The sequence below is a fragment of the Exophiala spinifera genome, assembly GCF_000836115.1.
Source record: "Exophiala spinifera strain CBS 89968 unplaced genomic scaffold supercont1.9, whole genome shotgun sequence".
Lineage (NCBI taxonomy): Eukaryota > Fungi > Ascomycota > Eurotiomycetes > Chaetothyriales > Herpotrichiellaceae > Exophiala > Exophiala spinifera.
In genome coordinates this window covers 80,477-95,283 of record NW_015622521.1, presented here as the reverse complement: position 1 = coordinate 95,283, position 14,807 = coordinate 80,477, and the positions used below count along the sequence as shown (strand labels likewise).

Below are 14,807 nucleotides of genomic sequence, written 5' to 3'. Positions count from 1 at the left end.
CGGCTCAAATTGCCGCGCAAGATCTCGTTGAACAAGATGAAAAACCCGGATCACTGCGATACGAGGGCTGATGTGAGTCTTCAAAGCCAAGATTCCGATGATATCCGCGGGCACGTCAGACAGTCCGATGACGATGCAGATTTCAGATTCAAATGAACTTTCCATGGGAAAGAGGCTGGTTGTGCATGGGCAGGCTTATCGTCCTCAGATGGTTGGGGAATAGAACTTCCATGACAAGGAGTCTTGAACGTCCCTGGTCTTGCAGTGAAACCGGCAGGGTTCTACGGTGACACCACCGCTGGCCATTCGTGTCGCATTAAGCTTCAATCGGATAGAAATACCTCGGGGCACGATTGGCCTCCTACTGCACTTCCCCGCGAGTTTCAGTTTCCTTGGTTCCGCGGCAGTTCAGGCCCCACAGGTGGACCTGCAAGTCGCGAGTCTCTCAACGACCTCTTTGACGTTGACTTGCCCTGAGGGTATTATGACGCCAATCAGATAGTTGCGTTATCTACAGACCCTATGATTTCTAGGGTTCTACCTAGTTGTAGGATTGAGATCACCAAGCTCTTAAACGGGACTCTCCCCTATCACCTCGAGTCCGGCTAAAAGTATCACGCTCCAGACGCTTCCCGAACAGTTACTGTCAAAACCCCATGCTTATACCTGGATCTATCGACAGAAAATTCCTATCAAGAAGAGCTCTTTCCGCTGACCAAGATGCGCCGACCAAGCGCGCCTAAGACGGCCAATGCTTGTCTTTCGTGCAAGGAGAAAAGGATAAAGGTTGGAAACCTATCCTAAACAACGCGTCTCTACCGCTGACTGTCTCATGCAAGTGTACAGGCCAGCCGAGCCCGTGTCAAGCTTGCAAGAAGACTGACCGGTACTGTCATTTTGACTTGAGACTTGACGCAAGAAGGAGGAAAGCAGGCGAGCTATCCGCTACTCAACGGCAGCATTGGTTCATTCTCGAGAGTCTGCTTCGAAGCATCAAGTTCAACGACCGCGATATGGTGCAAAGACTTGTTGAGGCGATCAGGAGTGACGAGTCGCCCCAGAAGGTGGCCGAAACATTTCGAGCCAACATTCAACTTGTGGATCACCTGGGAGAATTGACCAAGCAGGACATAAGTGACGCTGATATAATCACTCTCGTCCTTCAATGTCTCTCCTACCCTTCGCCGGGATCCCGGACAAACAGCCTAGATTCCGAGACACGGTGTGGTCTTCTCAGGGCACCTTCATCCTCCTTCTCAGACTCCTCATCCATTTCTCCCCCGTCTAGCTACGCCGTGTCTTTCGATGAAGCGTTCCACTCCGCGGTCCAAAGCAGCAGTGTTGATGACGAAGGTGGAATTGGCGACGAACTTGCACCTCATGATATCGCAGACATTGGATCGATGACTACGTACAACCTGGTCAATATGCCAGCTTCCGCGGTGCATGGTACTCTCTACTCTCTCCGGAACGCTGCTAATGTGCGAACAGTCGTCCGGTCAACCCATGTGCTCGGCAGATATCGACAGTGGCATCTTACTCCCAACGATCGGTCTTGCTCAGGTGGTTGATTTCGAAGCCGAACTGGCGCTGTCCGAGAATCAAAGTCAGCATCGTCGCTTCTCGCTACCAGGTACACTGCAATCCGGCGGAGTCTATGGGGGTCGCTCCTTTATGAAGGGCTGGGACCACATGCGTAACCCCTCGCTGCTGCGAACATTCACACTCCCCCTGATCTATCCGGGGGATCCGGTAAATGACATCGTCCTTGCCTTCCGAGACAAGGCTCGAGATCTGCTAAAGTCTGGTGCTTCTTTGCGCTCCATAATGGGATCTGGACCCACCGACGTGGAATTGCTATTTCGACCAAGGCAGTCCGATGACGAATGGAATGTGCCGAATTGGGCGTGCGAGGTAAGGTTGACCCAAATTCCACTACTTCCCTCTGCCCAATCCTGTGGCATATATCAGGAGCTGAAGCATTTCGTTTAGACGACGTCGGACCTTGAAGATTTCGATTTCCATGTCCGACTCAGTCAAGTTTTTATGCGTATCCGGTTCATGAGGTGGTTGATCCTGCCCAACGCGGAAATGTTTACCGGCATCCCAGGTATCCTGAAACCAACAGTGGCACAAATGCGGTTTCCGCACTCCGTGGCCATAGATTTCCTACCCATCCCGGCGGTTCGAAATAGTCTGGTTCGACAACTACGCGACTGGCAGACACTCTTGAGCAGAGCCAAGTATAGCTGCAACTGGAGCGAGAGTCTAGGTCCGGCAGTCATCACCGATCCGATCTCGGGACGACGATGTTTAAGCGCACAGTTCGAAAAGCACATTTGCGTCTATCAGAACTGGAGTGCCAGTTCAAATATCCTAGAAACTTGGCCAGAGCTGTCGGGAGAGCTGACGTTGGATAGAGCTATATAAAGGGACGCGCATAATTGTCGAGGGTTCCTTGAAAACTTGCCTCGTGAACAGTTGCATCCAGTGCCACTGGGACGGAAGTGAGGTCTTAGTCTTCCCCTGATGGAGAGCCAGCTCGTAAGCCAACAAATAACTAGGAACTGATCACCACCCCAAGTGGCCCAAATTGAGAATCAAGAAGGAACCTGAAATAGCCATAGTTGGGGACGAAGATTATCCCGTCATAATACGGACCGTGTGTCTTACTGCAAGAGAGATGAATCCCTGGATGTGGACGCGCTGGACCCTCGTGCGGCCAGCCAATCGTACCATGCTCCGTCTTCGGCTATCGGTCGAACTCTATTGTTTCGGTAGACCAAAAATTCTCCATGTATGGCTTGTAGTGGCCAGAGCCGTAGTTGACAGAGGTTTGTCGCGACTCCAAGTTCATATTCGAGGACTGAGACGAATCATAATGAGGCATTGAACCCGCCCAGGGAAGCAACGACGGATCTGGCATCCCCTGACTGTGGTAGCGAGCAGCTGCAGACTGGGATATTTCACTGGCCGTTGGAAATGAATAGTCAGATCCAGCTGTGAAATCATAGGACGAGGATGAAAGTGCAGAGGATGTTGAAGGTAATGGATCTGGTGATGTCTGCCACATGCCGAAACTCATGGAACCTCGTGGTGTCACGGTAGAATCCGGCCAGGACGGTGGCGTGGGCTGAGGCCCGGAGGTTGCAAAAGCTCGTGCTCGCTGACGTTGCTTTTACTGACGTAGGCCGCTTCCTCGTAGTTCTTGATCAACTTCCAAAAATAACGGAGCACTTCGTGGTGGTGGTTGGCCAAGGTCGAATGAGAGGTGCAGGTGGATAAAACGTTCATGACCGCCGTCAGGCCATCACTCTCGACTCTGTGACTTCCAGGAGGCTTTAAATTGTAACGCAGAGAAGTCACCTGGACCGAAAGACTCAAACAGAGCACTAGTCCGGCATGGTATGCCAGAGTTCTGAAAATGGGACGTCAGAGACGATCACCAACTAATGCAGCAGAAATCCGATACTCACGCAACAAGCCAGGATCTTTTACAAAGGAGGCCTCGTTCGAGTATCCTCGAAGACAAATGACCGATCTGGGCCGAAGAATCCACACTAGCAATGAGGACCACGTTAGCCATTTGAATAGAGCATTGAACTGGTGGAGATATTCCTACCAGGTTTGAGCAAATATCCCGATGCGTGATGACTGTGGTTTTGCGGCGAATAATGACAGAAAAAACTCTGGTTTGGTCAACACCGTTACAGATGAAAAGTAGAATGCTTCCAAGTAAAGCTTGTGTTGTTAGCCTCCAGATTGCCCCGGGCTGGGGTTTGTACTCACAGAACCCGCTTCATCAGCTTGCGACGATTGGGGGGCTGTGATATCCGGGAAGTGCCGCAGATTCTGGGGCAGATTTGAGGCCCAGACCTCAAGCGCATGGAAGAATGCTTCCTGAATACTGGGGTACATGCTCCCCTGGCTGAGGCCTGACAGGAAACGGCTGATCAACACACTCAGTTTCGCAACATTCACCTCGATATCTGGGTTCGGAGCGGCAAATTCCTCGAGTGTCATCTGGATTGCTGATCAGTGACACATTCAGATCTATAGTCCACGAGATCTTCTTACGTTCACAAATGGGTCCTGAGTTGTCTTCTGATTGATCTGTGGAGTCTTCCCCAGTGTCATGGACAGCCACCTGAAAGCGTAAGCAAAATCAAAACGGTAGCGGTAATTGGATGCGAAACACCATACGCATCGAAGAAGATGATGGCTCTCCAAACTTGTCTCCACCGCTCGTATTCTTCTCCTGACAGCCCTGGAAGAGAACCCTTTTCCTGGTCTAGATTATGCACTTGAGCAAGCCGTATCGCCGAGCTGAGGGTCAGCCAACATGTCTTCGGCTTAGAGTCTAGAAAATATAGGCACTCGAGCAGCATCGAGGGTAAAACCCACAGTGGAGCTACCTCGTCTGCCTGCTCGATACACCATTCCAGGTACTGACACCCACTATCATACAGTTTAGTATACGTCTCTTCGGCGGTGCCTGTCGTGAATCGGCATCCTGTAGCCAGCTGAAGCCAGATAGAACATTTTTGTGTCTCATCAACGTGGTCTTTCCCATATACTGTATCCAAAAGCCTCCAACTATCAGCCTCGTCGCAGATGCGGAATAGCATATTTGGGCCCTTCAGGAATGTGTTCAGCCATACTGAGGCACTAGCTTTGTCGGGCAGTTGCTCCTCTAAAGACACAAAACTCTGGCGGCCTGAACCAGGGATAAATGGCAAGGGGGTGGTCACGTCGTCTTCTGTGAGGTCGTTTCCGCTAACGATTGGGTCTCTACCTATACTGGCTCTATCGGCCCAAAAGGATGCCAAATGGTCCTGAAGAAAGGACGTAGAGCTTTCTTTGCAAGACCCTATGGGCCACTGCGAGATCGACGGGTCGCTTGATACTGGCGTGGCGTTTTCGGTCACGGCATTGTTGACTGTCGGATCGAATCTAGGCTATAGACAGTTAGGAGGTAGCCGAGATTCAATAGTCGCTGACGTACCAATTCTCGAGGCGGATCGACGACTGCCCGCCTCGCGGTCTCTCCATCAAACACACGGTCTGTCACTCTCTGATTGTGATTCGCCACCGTTGAAGATCTGGCGGATGCATCGACGTCCGAGGAAAGTCCCGTGGGACCGGCGGGAGGGTGAGCGACTCTGTTGGCCGGTAGATCAGAGTAAACGCAGTGGGCACGTCTCATTTGACAGTAGCTACAGCTTGGCCTTGTCCTGCTGCATTTTTGGTGCCTGATCTTGCATAAGTCGCAGGTTCTGTGAGATATTGTTCGCTTCCAAGTGGATGGCTTGCCGAGTTGCATCGCTACCACATACGAGGGACATTCGCGCCGGCGTCTGGGACAGACGACTCGCTTATACTCGGTTTTGGTGAGAGACTTAAGCAGAGAGAGAATAGCGGACACCTCCGGACATGGGTACAGAGTAATAGCATGCGTCGACTTACTATTGTCGGTGGCATCAGGCATGCTCCTGTCGGCAGCGTAGATGGTGGGTTTATGCGGGATTCTGTGAGACTGTCAATGCACCCAAACTCCGCCAGTAGGTCAGCCCTGACTTACAAGAAGTGTCATGCCATAGAGAAGTGGCAAACATGAGACCCTTTATTCTCTAAGCGAGCTTTATCAATCCTTGGCCACAGCAGGGATCCTGTTCATGTAATTGAGCATCACAAAGTACGAGTACTCGTTCGTAGGTCTTCATCCCGAGGAGCTGAACAAGAATGCCGATGGGGGCTGGCAATTCGATCCGGTACACCTACACAGCTTTCTTTGATCTACGCTACTTACCCCTCGCTGCGCGAAATGTCCGTGGAGAACATACTTTGCTGATTGCCTTTTCCGATCGCGTTGTTTCCCACCCATCCGAGGGTTTCTTAGTCCCCAACCGCCGATCGTTAACGCTATCAGCTGTGACCTGACGATTTGATGTCGGCAAATAAACTTAGGGCAGGTGCTTGGAATCCGTGTGAACGATAGACCCGAAGACAAACACGATCGACGAAGCTAATGGCTACATCTTGCTCGTTCCTCAGGCATCTGAGATCCAAGTCTGGACGGAGAGACATTTGGTGACTACGGATTGACCTTTCGTGTCTTCCTGGGCTTGAAACTACTGCAGTGGTCTGGCAAGAAATCGCGCTCATACCTTTCCCGGCTGTTTTTCCCGGTACCTACTTATCTTTTTGCGTTGACATCAGCCAAATATTTTTTAAATCCCCTTTCGTCCCTTTTCCTCGGCCGGCCACCGTGTCTCAGAATTGTGAGGTCTGCATGTTACTAGGAACTGCGAATCCACGTTGCGTGCGCGCTGGCCACTGCGGAGTTTTGATTAACCTTAGATAAGTCATGCAATGAAACGTATTCGGGAGTCATGGCCCTACGCCTGTTTGGAAGCTGTCAAAGGCGTGGGGATAGCCACGCGCTGATGACCCGATGTTCTTAAGGCCCATGTCAACATAGGACGCCAGTGGAGATGCTAGAGCCTTGACGTGGAGAACGACCTTGCTCACCACAGACCGGCTGAATCCTTCGTGTTGATGTTTGACACAAGGATACGAGTATCTGATGAGTGCCTAAAAGCTTGGCTCTGAATATTGCGGCGGCCGTGATAATATATTCCCCATTGTCGTGTTTGATGTTTGGTGTTACTGTTGGCCGGCCAGCCCTGCCATGTGCTGATCCATGTTCTGGTTCTTTCTGGTTCTGCCTTGTTCCCTGCAGTGTTCGAGGATACGAAAACTCATGGTTTGCTGGATACCACCAAGAAGATTATCGATGCAAATTTATGTTTTGGCAAATCTAGGATAAAGTTGCCGGTTGAGGAACGAGGCGCATAAAAGTCCGGTCACAATCCTGACCCCACTGTTGTGGGCACTAACCGGTCAGAAACAACATCTACTCGTATAGGGTGTTCAAAAAGTCTGCCAGAAGAGTGGAAATATCGAGGCGAGGCAAAGCTGATTGGAGTTCGCTGTGGGCGGAATACTACACTTCTCGAATCCTGCGCCAATCTACAGCTATGAGCTCGTATCGTGGACGAAATGATCACCAGAAAGAACGACAAACGGTTCCTGAAACATGGGGACTAGTGTCGGGAGTGTCAATGGCCAAGTGATGTAAAGTGCTGTCTCATGTGTCTGCGGTGGCCTGACGATACTGGCTTAGTATATTCTTCAGTGGAGGCGCTGCGAGTGGACTTGCCACTGTGAATGACCTACAATCTGGTCATCGGTATGTCAATGCATTTAAACTCAAGTAGTCGCATGCAGATCGAGTTGGAGACGTCTACGGAGACGTCTCTGACTGAGTAGTGAGCAACTAGGTAACTACTCCTTTTGTCCTTCCGTCTCTCCGCGGTCATGCTCCCAATTACACGCCATGTTCTAACCTGCTCAGGTGTCGTAGCAGCAACGGTCTTATCGATGCTTTACTTAAAAGCTCTGTTTATATCAACTGCTTCTTGTCAGCCAAAAATTGTCTGTGTGCTGCCCCGGACAATCCGGAAGTGGCTATCCGGATAAGACGTTGCCATCCAACTGGGGGTGGGACAGATCAACTACTGAGATTCAAACAAGTCTATAGCTCAGTAAAGTGCCCTAGCACACAAAGACCCCATTGATACTCTTCCAGTGGCATTGACTGAATTATCTGGAAGACTCCAAAATCATCCAAATGATCGATATACTCACAGTGCTGTTGGCTTTGGGTTTCGACATAATCAAAAACAGCCAATCATGGGAGAGAGATAGATTCGATGCCTATCGAAGAATGACGCAGTACCCATTACCTCTTCCAGCGAGAGGTCTGAATGCTCCCTTGGTCATTTCCCTTTGGATCAACTCGTATGCTCCCGCGGAAAACCATGTCCGCCTAATTGCAGGTCACGGTAGAACTCTAAGGATCCAGCACTGGTGTGCACCGTCGACAGATCCAGAAGATTTTTTCTCATCCAGGCTGCGATCCGGAGTCTTGTGCAAGTAACAAGCCATAGAGCAGGCCTGCGACCGGATACCAGGAAGGATGCCTAAGTGTGTACGCGAAGAGTTTGTATAAGCTGAACCCTCTAGATAATCTCTGTAGGTACAAAGCATCATGATGTGAGAATCTGGTGTATATCTTACGCACCACCAACCGTCTCGATCAGAGCATCCTAACGCCTATATAGATCCCTGACACCCCGTCTTTTTGAACGGAGACAATCACCTTTTCACCGTGCAACGTTTGACATACGAACACTTCTGCCCTTTCAATCACTAAGTCGCAATCGCCATATTAACCGGGCAATATATAGATACCAAAAAGGTTCTGGTGATACTTACCTCTCTGTGCAAGAGAGTTAAGAACATCTCTCCTGTGGGATTACATCTCTTTATGTATCACCAAAGAATTCCCTATGCTAACGGTGCAATAGATAGTGCCATGTCACTGTTTACTGACCTACTCATACGAAAAGTGTAAGCTCTGACTATGATTGAGATATCCGGCGATAAGATGGTGGTCTGTCTCGTTTGGCCTACATGTTACTAGCAGTACATTTGAGGGTAGCCAGCAAGAGTCTTGAACTTCGAACCTCGAAACTCTAGTTTCATTTTGTGAATTTTCAGATGGCAACTAACACAATGAAATGCCCGCTCAATAAACAGTTCCCGCTCAACCCATGCCCGTTCGATTCGTATTCGTTTAGATGATCATCCTCTGTGTTCCATTTCCTCGTAAGGTCGGGGGCGAAATAGGGATTCCACCACCATGGTTGGATTATTCCGTCCTATGCTCGGGCTTTTGTGCATAAACGACATGACTGGTCCAGGAAATAGAGCCTCTGGTTAGCACACCATCCCAGTCACGCATGTCCCGAATAATTACATATTACTTACAAGTCGTGTATCATGTGTACCTTTTTCTTCATTGCGTCTTGCCTCACACCGGCCAGAAACGCATGAATGGCCTCTGTGGACCATCCTAGGGCTCTCGTAAAGAGCGCCAGTGTGAGGCCTTCCAGGCCTTCTAGAAGCTGGATAAGATTCAGAGCACCAACCCGTTTCTGTAAACCAAAGCCAAAGGTGGAGTTAGTACAAGTTAAACGCTAGCAGTAATGTTGCGACGCCGTAATTGATAGTACAACATAGCTCAGGGCATCAATACTGAGCCAAGAAGGTCATACCATTGTCTTATCTTTAGGCCAAGCACCTAGGGGTAGTTTGAAAACCTTATGATTGACGTTTACAAACCCAGCGTTTCGAACCCAGGATTCTAAGTGCGGCCCCGGGGAAGCAGTCCGTCCAATCCTCTCGCAACCCTCGAGTAGCGTGTTGTACCACTCGAGAACCTTATTGTCGGGCGGGATAGAATTGTCCTAGGAGTAGTTGTGTAGGTCAAAATCCTGAAACTCGACCCATCCGCCTGGCTTGAGATGTCTGTAGAAGAACGTTAAACCTTCTCTCGTAGCAGAAGGAAGGATAAGCTGCCACCAGGCAAAGGGTGTATTGATCAAAAGCTAGAAGTTAAGGAGGCAAGACTTAACTTGTAGCATTGATACATCAGGCGAGGCCAGTCAGCAATTGATCCAGCCATATAGCGAGAATGTATGTAGTCGAACGGCTGTGAATATGGCCACTCGCTTTCCACGTCGTCCACTTCAAACTTTACGTTGGGCGGGACCCTGAGAGGTCTTTAGTAACTCCTCACGCGCGTTAAGCCCAGAGGGACGGGAATCGACACTTACCATTGGGGCTGGATGGGACTTAGATCGTTGCCAATCTATGACGACTGTGAGCGACTACAGCGTAGGGGACGAGCAGTGGAAAGAAATTTACCACAACGGCCGAAGGGAAAGTATCGCCTGCGTGAACAAAATGTTAGTTCCGTCGCTGAAGTCCATGCCATGCGTATGGTTACCAACCTATTTGAATGGCCCAGATTCCTGTGCCCGTACCGATGTCCAAGACGCGACCCAAGTCTTCGGTTAGAGGAGCCAGATAGAAATGACCTCCCATTGCGGTGAGAAACACCTCGTGCATGATGTCCTGGCGTTCCTGTTCCTCTTCATCGTTGGGGAAATTGTAGACTGTAAGAATCTTTAGCACTTTTTGGCAACATTCGCATCTTTGATTTCTGACTGGGTTACCTACTCCCCTCTCTGAAACTATGATAGCGCCGACCATGCTCGTACTTGTAGTCTGTGACGCTGTAACTCAGTGAAGTTGCGTAGCTTGCTCTGTGGTCCCAGGAGTTAGAGGACAAAGATTAGATGAGATAGTGTTGGATTCGAACGTACAATTCGTCTCCGCCATATGCAGAGTCAGCGTCTTCCGATGGCTCCTACAAAGACCTTGTCAGTTTCTCAGTTCCTGGCCGAGTTGCGCATTCAATGACATTTGCCTCTGCCGCAACATGAGATTCGTCGACGGTCTGATCAGCCATAATCACAATGGGTGGTTTTGAAAAACATGGATGACAACACGGGGAAGATGAAACTACATCCTGCTGATATGCGGACAATTGAAGATCGTACTGCAGAAGACGTGGCATGTCTCCAAGATTCACGGAGCAATCGGGCCGCCTGAGCGGACTCCGGTAGTTTGAGCTATCGTCACTCTTGACGCATCGTTATAGGCGGCTGGTCACACCATCCATTCTTGGCCAGGTGTCTGTACAGGTGGTGGAGCCGCATTAGCCCTCGCTCCGTCGTGGCATCGCCGCAGACTAGAGAGGTGAAACTATGAGAAGGGAAGATCCCGCCCACTTTACCCGTGGTGTACTCCTTACTGGCGCTGGCGACTGTTCGTCCGGGCCATTGATCAGGGTTACATCGATGCAATGTGGTGCATAAGTTGCCCTTAGCATGGAGACCAGCGACTTCAAGAGTCGGTGCCATTGCCGACACGCAGAGCCGATCCGCAGCGCGCGTCAGTCTGACGAAGTTAATCAATCAAAAGGCTACAAAGTACTTATCATGAGACTTTTAATATCAGCTCGTGCGTACAGTTCTGTTGCTGGCGGCGTTCGTTACAGAATCCCAAACCCTCTTGCTCCAAACAGCCATGTCTCAACCACCACCATCACATATGCAGGATCTGTCGCAGCAGATTTCAGCAGCCACATCCGTCCTGACAGGTTTTCTCTCCTCCAATGGCCTCCCAGAGCCTTCATTCAGCGCGAATAGCCCTCTCGATGCCCCTAGCATGCCAGAGGATGTGCAAGTTGCCCGCCGCAATCTTCGCGAAGCGGCACAGGAGCTTTACATTCTCGCCACTTATCCCAGCGAGTACTTACGATGGCTAGCTTGCAATGTTTGTTCCCTCCTCTCGCCACATTGTTGCTGCTCTGGAGTGACCAACTGTTTGCACGACAGTATCATGATTGTTCGAGTCTTCGGTGGCTGTACCATTTCAAGATTGCGTCGTTTGTCCCATTGGAAGGCGCGAGAAGTTTCTCAGATGTCGCAAAGGATGCTGGAGTGGATGAAGGGCATCTTCGGAGAATGCTGCGTGAAGCCATGACTAACCGTATTTTCTGCGAGCCTCGTGTCGGTTTGGTCGCGCACACAGCAGCCTCGAGTGCGCTCATCCGGGATAAAGGAACGCTAAACTGGGTAGGCTATACCTTGGAAGATTCCTTTCCTGCCTCTGCGAAGGTAGTTGAGGCGACAAAGGAATTCGGAGCTTCCGAAGAGAAGAACCACTCTGGCTGGAATCTTGCTTTCAATACCAAGCTTCCGATATTTCAATATCTCTCGGACCACCCTGAACGCGCCGAGAGGTTTGCCGAGACCATGAAGGCTTTGACAAGCACAGATGGATACCATGTGCGCCACCTTGTGGATGGCTACCCTTGGGGAGAGCTTGAGCAAGGCACTGTTGTAGATGTGAGTGTTTCCGCATACATTCTGTTACCTCGGATGGGGAACACTGAATGAGAGTCATCAGGTAGGCGGCTCTTTAGGCCACATGAGTATCGCGCTCGCGGAGAAATACCCGAAGCTGGGCTTCGTAGTCCAGGATCTTCCCGACATTGTTGCTGCGGGCCAGCAGGCCCTACCTGACGACCTGAAAGATCGAATATCATTCAATGCCCATGACTTTTTCACCCCACAGACGGTCCAGGCTGACGTGTATCTTCTCCGGTTCATCTTGCACGACTATCCGGATACCCATGCCACGGTTATCCTTAAGAACCTACTGCCTGCGCTCAGATCTAACTCGAAAGTACTGATCATGGACGGGGTTCTACCTGAGCCAGGTACTATGCCACGCAGCCAAGAGAGGCATATTCGGCGAGTCTTGCACTTGCGCACTCGATACTAGGTCGAAGAACGATATTGCTAACATATGTAACAGTGTCATGGACCTCGAAATGCTAACGAATTTTAACGCCAAAGAACGGGAGCTGGAGGACTGGAAAAAGCTTTTCGAGCAAGCTGATCCTAGGTTGAAGCTAAACAGAGTATTGCAGCCTCCAGAGAGCGTCAACTCAATTATCGAAGTTGTCCTTGAAGAGGCCTGAGAATCTCCTCGGCTCATCTCACAGTCTTAGCCTAAGCCCTTTTGCTCACGGAGTTATTTCCTGCTTCTCGAGACGAAGTTTTTCATATCTGGTTCTCTTTGACGGGCGTTAGTGTGTTGTTCACGAACTAAGATTGATTGGAGATAAATATGCCTCGCCGTGTTCTAGTCATTACGGTAGACATGAAGTCAACATGATCACATCTCGTCCGAAGTGTGAAGCTTTTCTTTCTGTAACCATCCCATTGAGTGCTACAGCCCTCAACTCTTCGATGTTGTCTCGAGCATCTATATTTGGCCACGAAATATTCCACCGAACCAATTCAACATCCAAGCTTCGAACTGGGAAATTAGCAGTGCGGACATCGTCCTCATTTGACCCTCTCCACTGTTTGAACCTCTTGAACCTCGGCGACTGTCTCTGCATGAGTGAAGTTCCCTTTTCCCCCTGTAGCAGCAGCTTCAAACTCGGCCTTCTCCTGTTCGGTTGCTCCATAGTAATGAATGGCCACCTGTTCACCAAATTGAGCACTGATATCCTCTAATGATCGACCCTTGGTCTCTGGACACATGAAGTAAACAAAGATTATGTGGAGGAAAGTCGGGACGATAAACACGATGAAGAACTTCCATCCGATATTGTTAAGTGCAGTTGGGCCAGCAACCAGGATGATGATATCCGCGAGATAGAGGCCTGCAATGGAAAAAGTGGTTCCTTGAGAGCGGATATGGTTAGGAAATATTTCAGAGACGTAGAGGAATTGGCTCTGGAGCATTCAATAGTCAGTTCATGACAACACGGCAATGATTCAGTAAGTGACGAGCAAAACTTACCGCGTCCATGAATGTGCTCCAGAATGGGGTAATGAAGAGAAAAATGAAAAATATAGCCGCGTTCTGACCTGCACGATTGTCGGTTCCCAGAAATACCGCCTGTAGTGCAGCTTCACATATTAGACACACGAGAATACCACTCAACCCAATCAGCATAAACAGTCGTCTTCCGAATCTCTCAACGAAGAAGGCACAGAAAAGATTGCCTGGGAAAGTGCTGGTGAGCCACAAGCATGTCAATAGCAAGGGCCAGTACGATGTCATGCCGAGAGATTGATACAAGATGATCCCGTAGTTGGCTATGACCAAGACTCCGGTGAACTGGTTGTTCCACATGACCATGAATCCGATCAATGCTCGTTTGCGGTTTGCAGGAGTCTTGAACAGCTCGAATCGTGATGTATTTGCCGCTAGGTGCTGGTCCAATTCGGTCTGCTTTTGGAGTTGGTAGAATTCCCTCCGAGCAAGGGTGCTCTCCGGATCTTTCTTGGTCCTATGTAAACGAATCAAGACGTCGAGAGCTTCCTCACTACGGCCTTTCAACATCAACCAACGAGGGCTGTAAGGTAGCCAGAAGGATCCCAACACAAGAAAGAGGGCTGGCGCCATCTGGAAAGCGATTGGGAATCGCCATGGGAATGTCGAGGTTGATCCTCCAGATGTCATGAAGGATACACCGAAACTAATCCATGCTTGGAGAGAATAGCCGACCGCGAACATGACACCCTGGGAAGAAAGTTAGTTTGTACGGGCGATACTGGAGTAGTGGACCCTCACATGCATGGATACCATGAATCCCCGAGACTCTGGCGTGCTGACCTCTGCCTGATAAATCGGGATGATGGCAACGAGAGTCCCGATACCAAGACCATTGATAATACGGCCTGCAGTGAACATCCCGGTGTTGACAGATCCGGCACATAATGCTGCGCCAACAATGAGAACCAGAGCTCCGCCTTGAATGGTGGCTCTCCGACTATACTTGTCGGCAAAGTAAGACGATGCGATTGCCCCAATGGCTGAGCCAGCAGCATTGACGCCTTTGAACGAGCCTAATCAGACACACTTCATCCCCAAAGACATCGGAGCGACATTATAACGTACCATTGAAGGCTCCGAGCCACGCTGCTGTCACAGAGTAACCGGGTTCGCCGGCTACCGCGAGGCCCAGACTCGTGAAAAAAGTAGGTTGTCCAATGGTGCTGCCAATGATGGCCATGCCATAGGAGCATGCCGTTGATCCAAGTGCGACATAGATAACCACCAGCAGATTGAAAGCATTGGGGATGAGCTTACCCATTGTGACTGGACAGGTCCGACCAAGCAGACAGTATTTTCCAACAGTCAAGGGGTTTGTGCGGAGTTGAGGAAGATGTGCTACTTGCAGTGACCTAAAGAGGGATTAAGTATCGACGCTCTTTTACTGACCAAGAGTAAGTCGTCTACCCCAG

General features: G+C 50.0%; 5 protein-coding genes across 5 annotated transcripts; 2 read left to right on the top strand and 3 right to left on the bottom strand.

Moving 5' to 3' along the window:
* Nucleotides 1-720: 720 nt before the first annotated feature.
* PV08_11069 (uncharacterized protein) lies at nucleotides 721-2,430 on the top strand (the record flags this gene model as incomplete). The annotated part of the gene is made up of 4 exons (XM_016385381.1): nucleotides 721-786; nucleotides 840-1,442; nucleotides 1,492-1,914; nucleotides 1,993-2,430. The coding sequence occupies 4 exons, from the start codon at nucleotides 721-723 to the stop codon at nucleotides 2,428-2,430; spliced, it is 1,530 nt and encodes a 509-aa protein (XP_016230325.1).
* Nucleotides 2,431-2,752: 322 nt separating this feature from the next.
* PV08_11068 (uncharacterized protein) lies at nucleotides 2,753-5,206 on the bottom strand (the record flags this gene model as incomplete). Its single annotated transcript, XM_016385380.1, has 8 exons — nucleotides 2,753-3,133; nucleotides 3,187-3,418; nucleotides 3,477-3,560; nucleotides 3,623-3,741; nucleotides 3,790-4,023; nucleotides 4,078-4,147; nucleotides 4,204-4,958; nucleotides 5,006-5,206. 8 exons carry the CDS (start codon nucleotides 5,204-5,206, stop codon nucleotides 2,753-2,755), a joined length of 2,076 nt encoding a protein of 691 aa, XP_016230324.1.
* A 4,302-nt stretch (nucleotides 5,207-9,508) lies between these two features.
* On the bottom strand, nucleotides 9,509-10,441 carry PV08_11067 (uncharacterized protein; the record flags this gene model as incomplete). The annotated part of the gene is made up of 7 exons (XM_016385379.1): nucleotides 9,509-9,680; nucleotides 9,744-9,778; nucleotides 9,835-9,860; nucleotides 9,921-10,085; nucleotides 10,150-10,235; nucleotides 10,296-10,339; nucleotides 10,394-10,441. 7 exons carry the CDS (start codon nucleotides 10,439-10,441, stop codon nucleotides 9,509-9,511), a joined length of 576 nt encoding a protein of 191 aa, XP_016230323.1.
* Nucleotides 10,442-11,061: 620 nt separating this feature from the next.
* Nucleotides 11,062-12,523, top strand: PV08_11066 (uncharacterized protein; the record flags this gene model as incomplete). Its single annotated transcript, XM_016385378.1, has 4 exons — nucleotides 11,062-11,310; nucleotides 11,373-11,885; nucleotides 11,947-12,259; nucleotides 12,399-12,523. 4 exons carry the CDS (start codon nucleotides 11,062-11,064, stop codon nucleotides 12,521-12,523), a joined length of 1,200 nt encoding a protein of 399 aa, XP_016230322.1.
* Nucleotides 12,524-12,893: 370 nt separating this feature from the next.
* PV08_11065 (uncharacterized protein) lies at nucleotides 12,894-14,656 on the bottom strand (the record flags this gene model as incomplete). The annotated part of the gene is made up of 4 exons (XM_016385377.1): nucleotides 12,894-13,289; nucleotides 13,357-14,082; nucleotides 14,134-14,396; nucleotides 14,461-14,656. 4 exons carry the CDS (start codon nucleotides 14,654-14,656, stop codon nucleotides 12,894-12,896), a joined length of 1,581 nt encoding a protein of 526 aa, XP_016230321.1.
* Nucleotides 14,657-14,807: the final 151 nt, after the last annotated feature.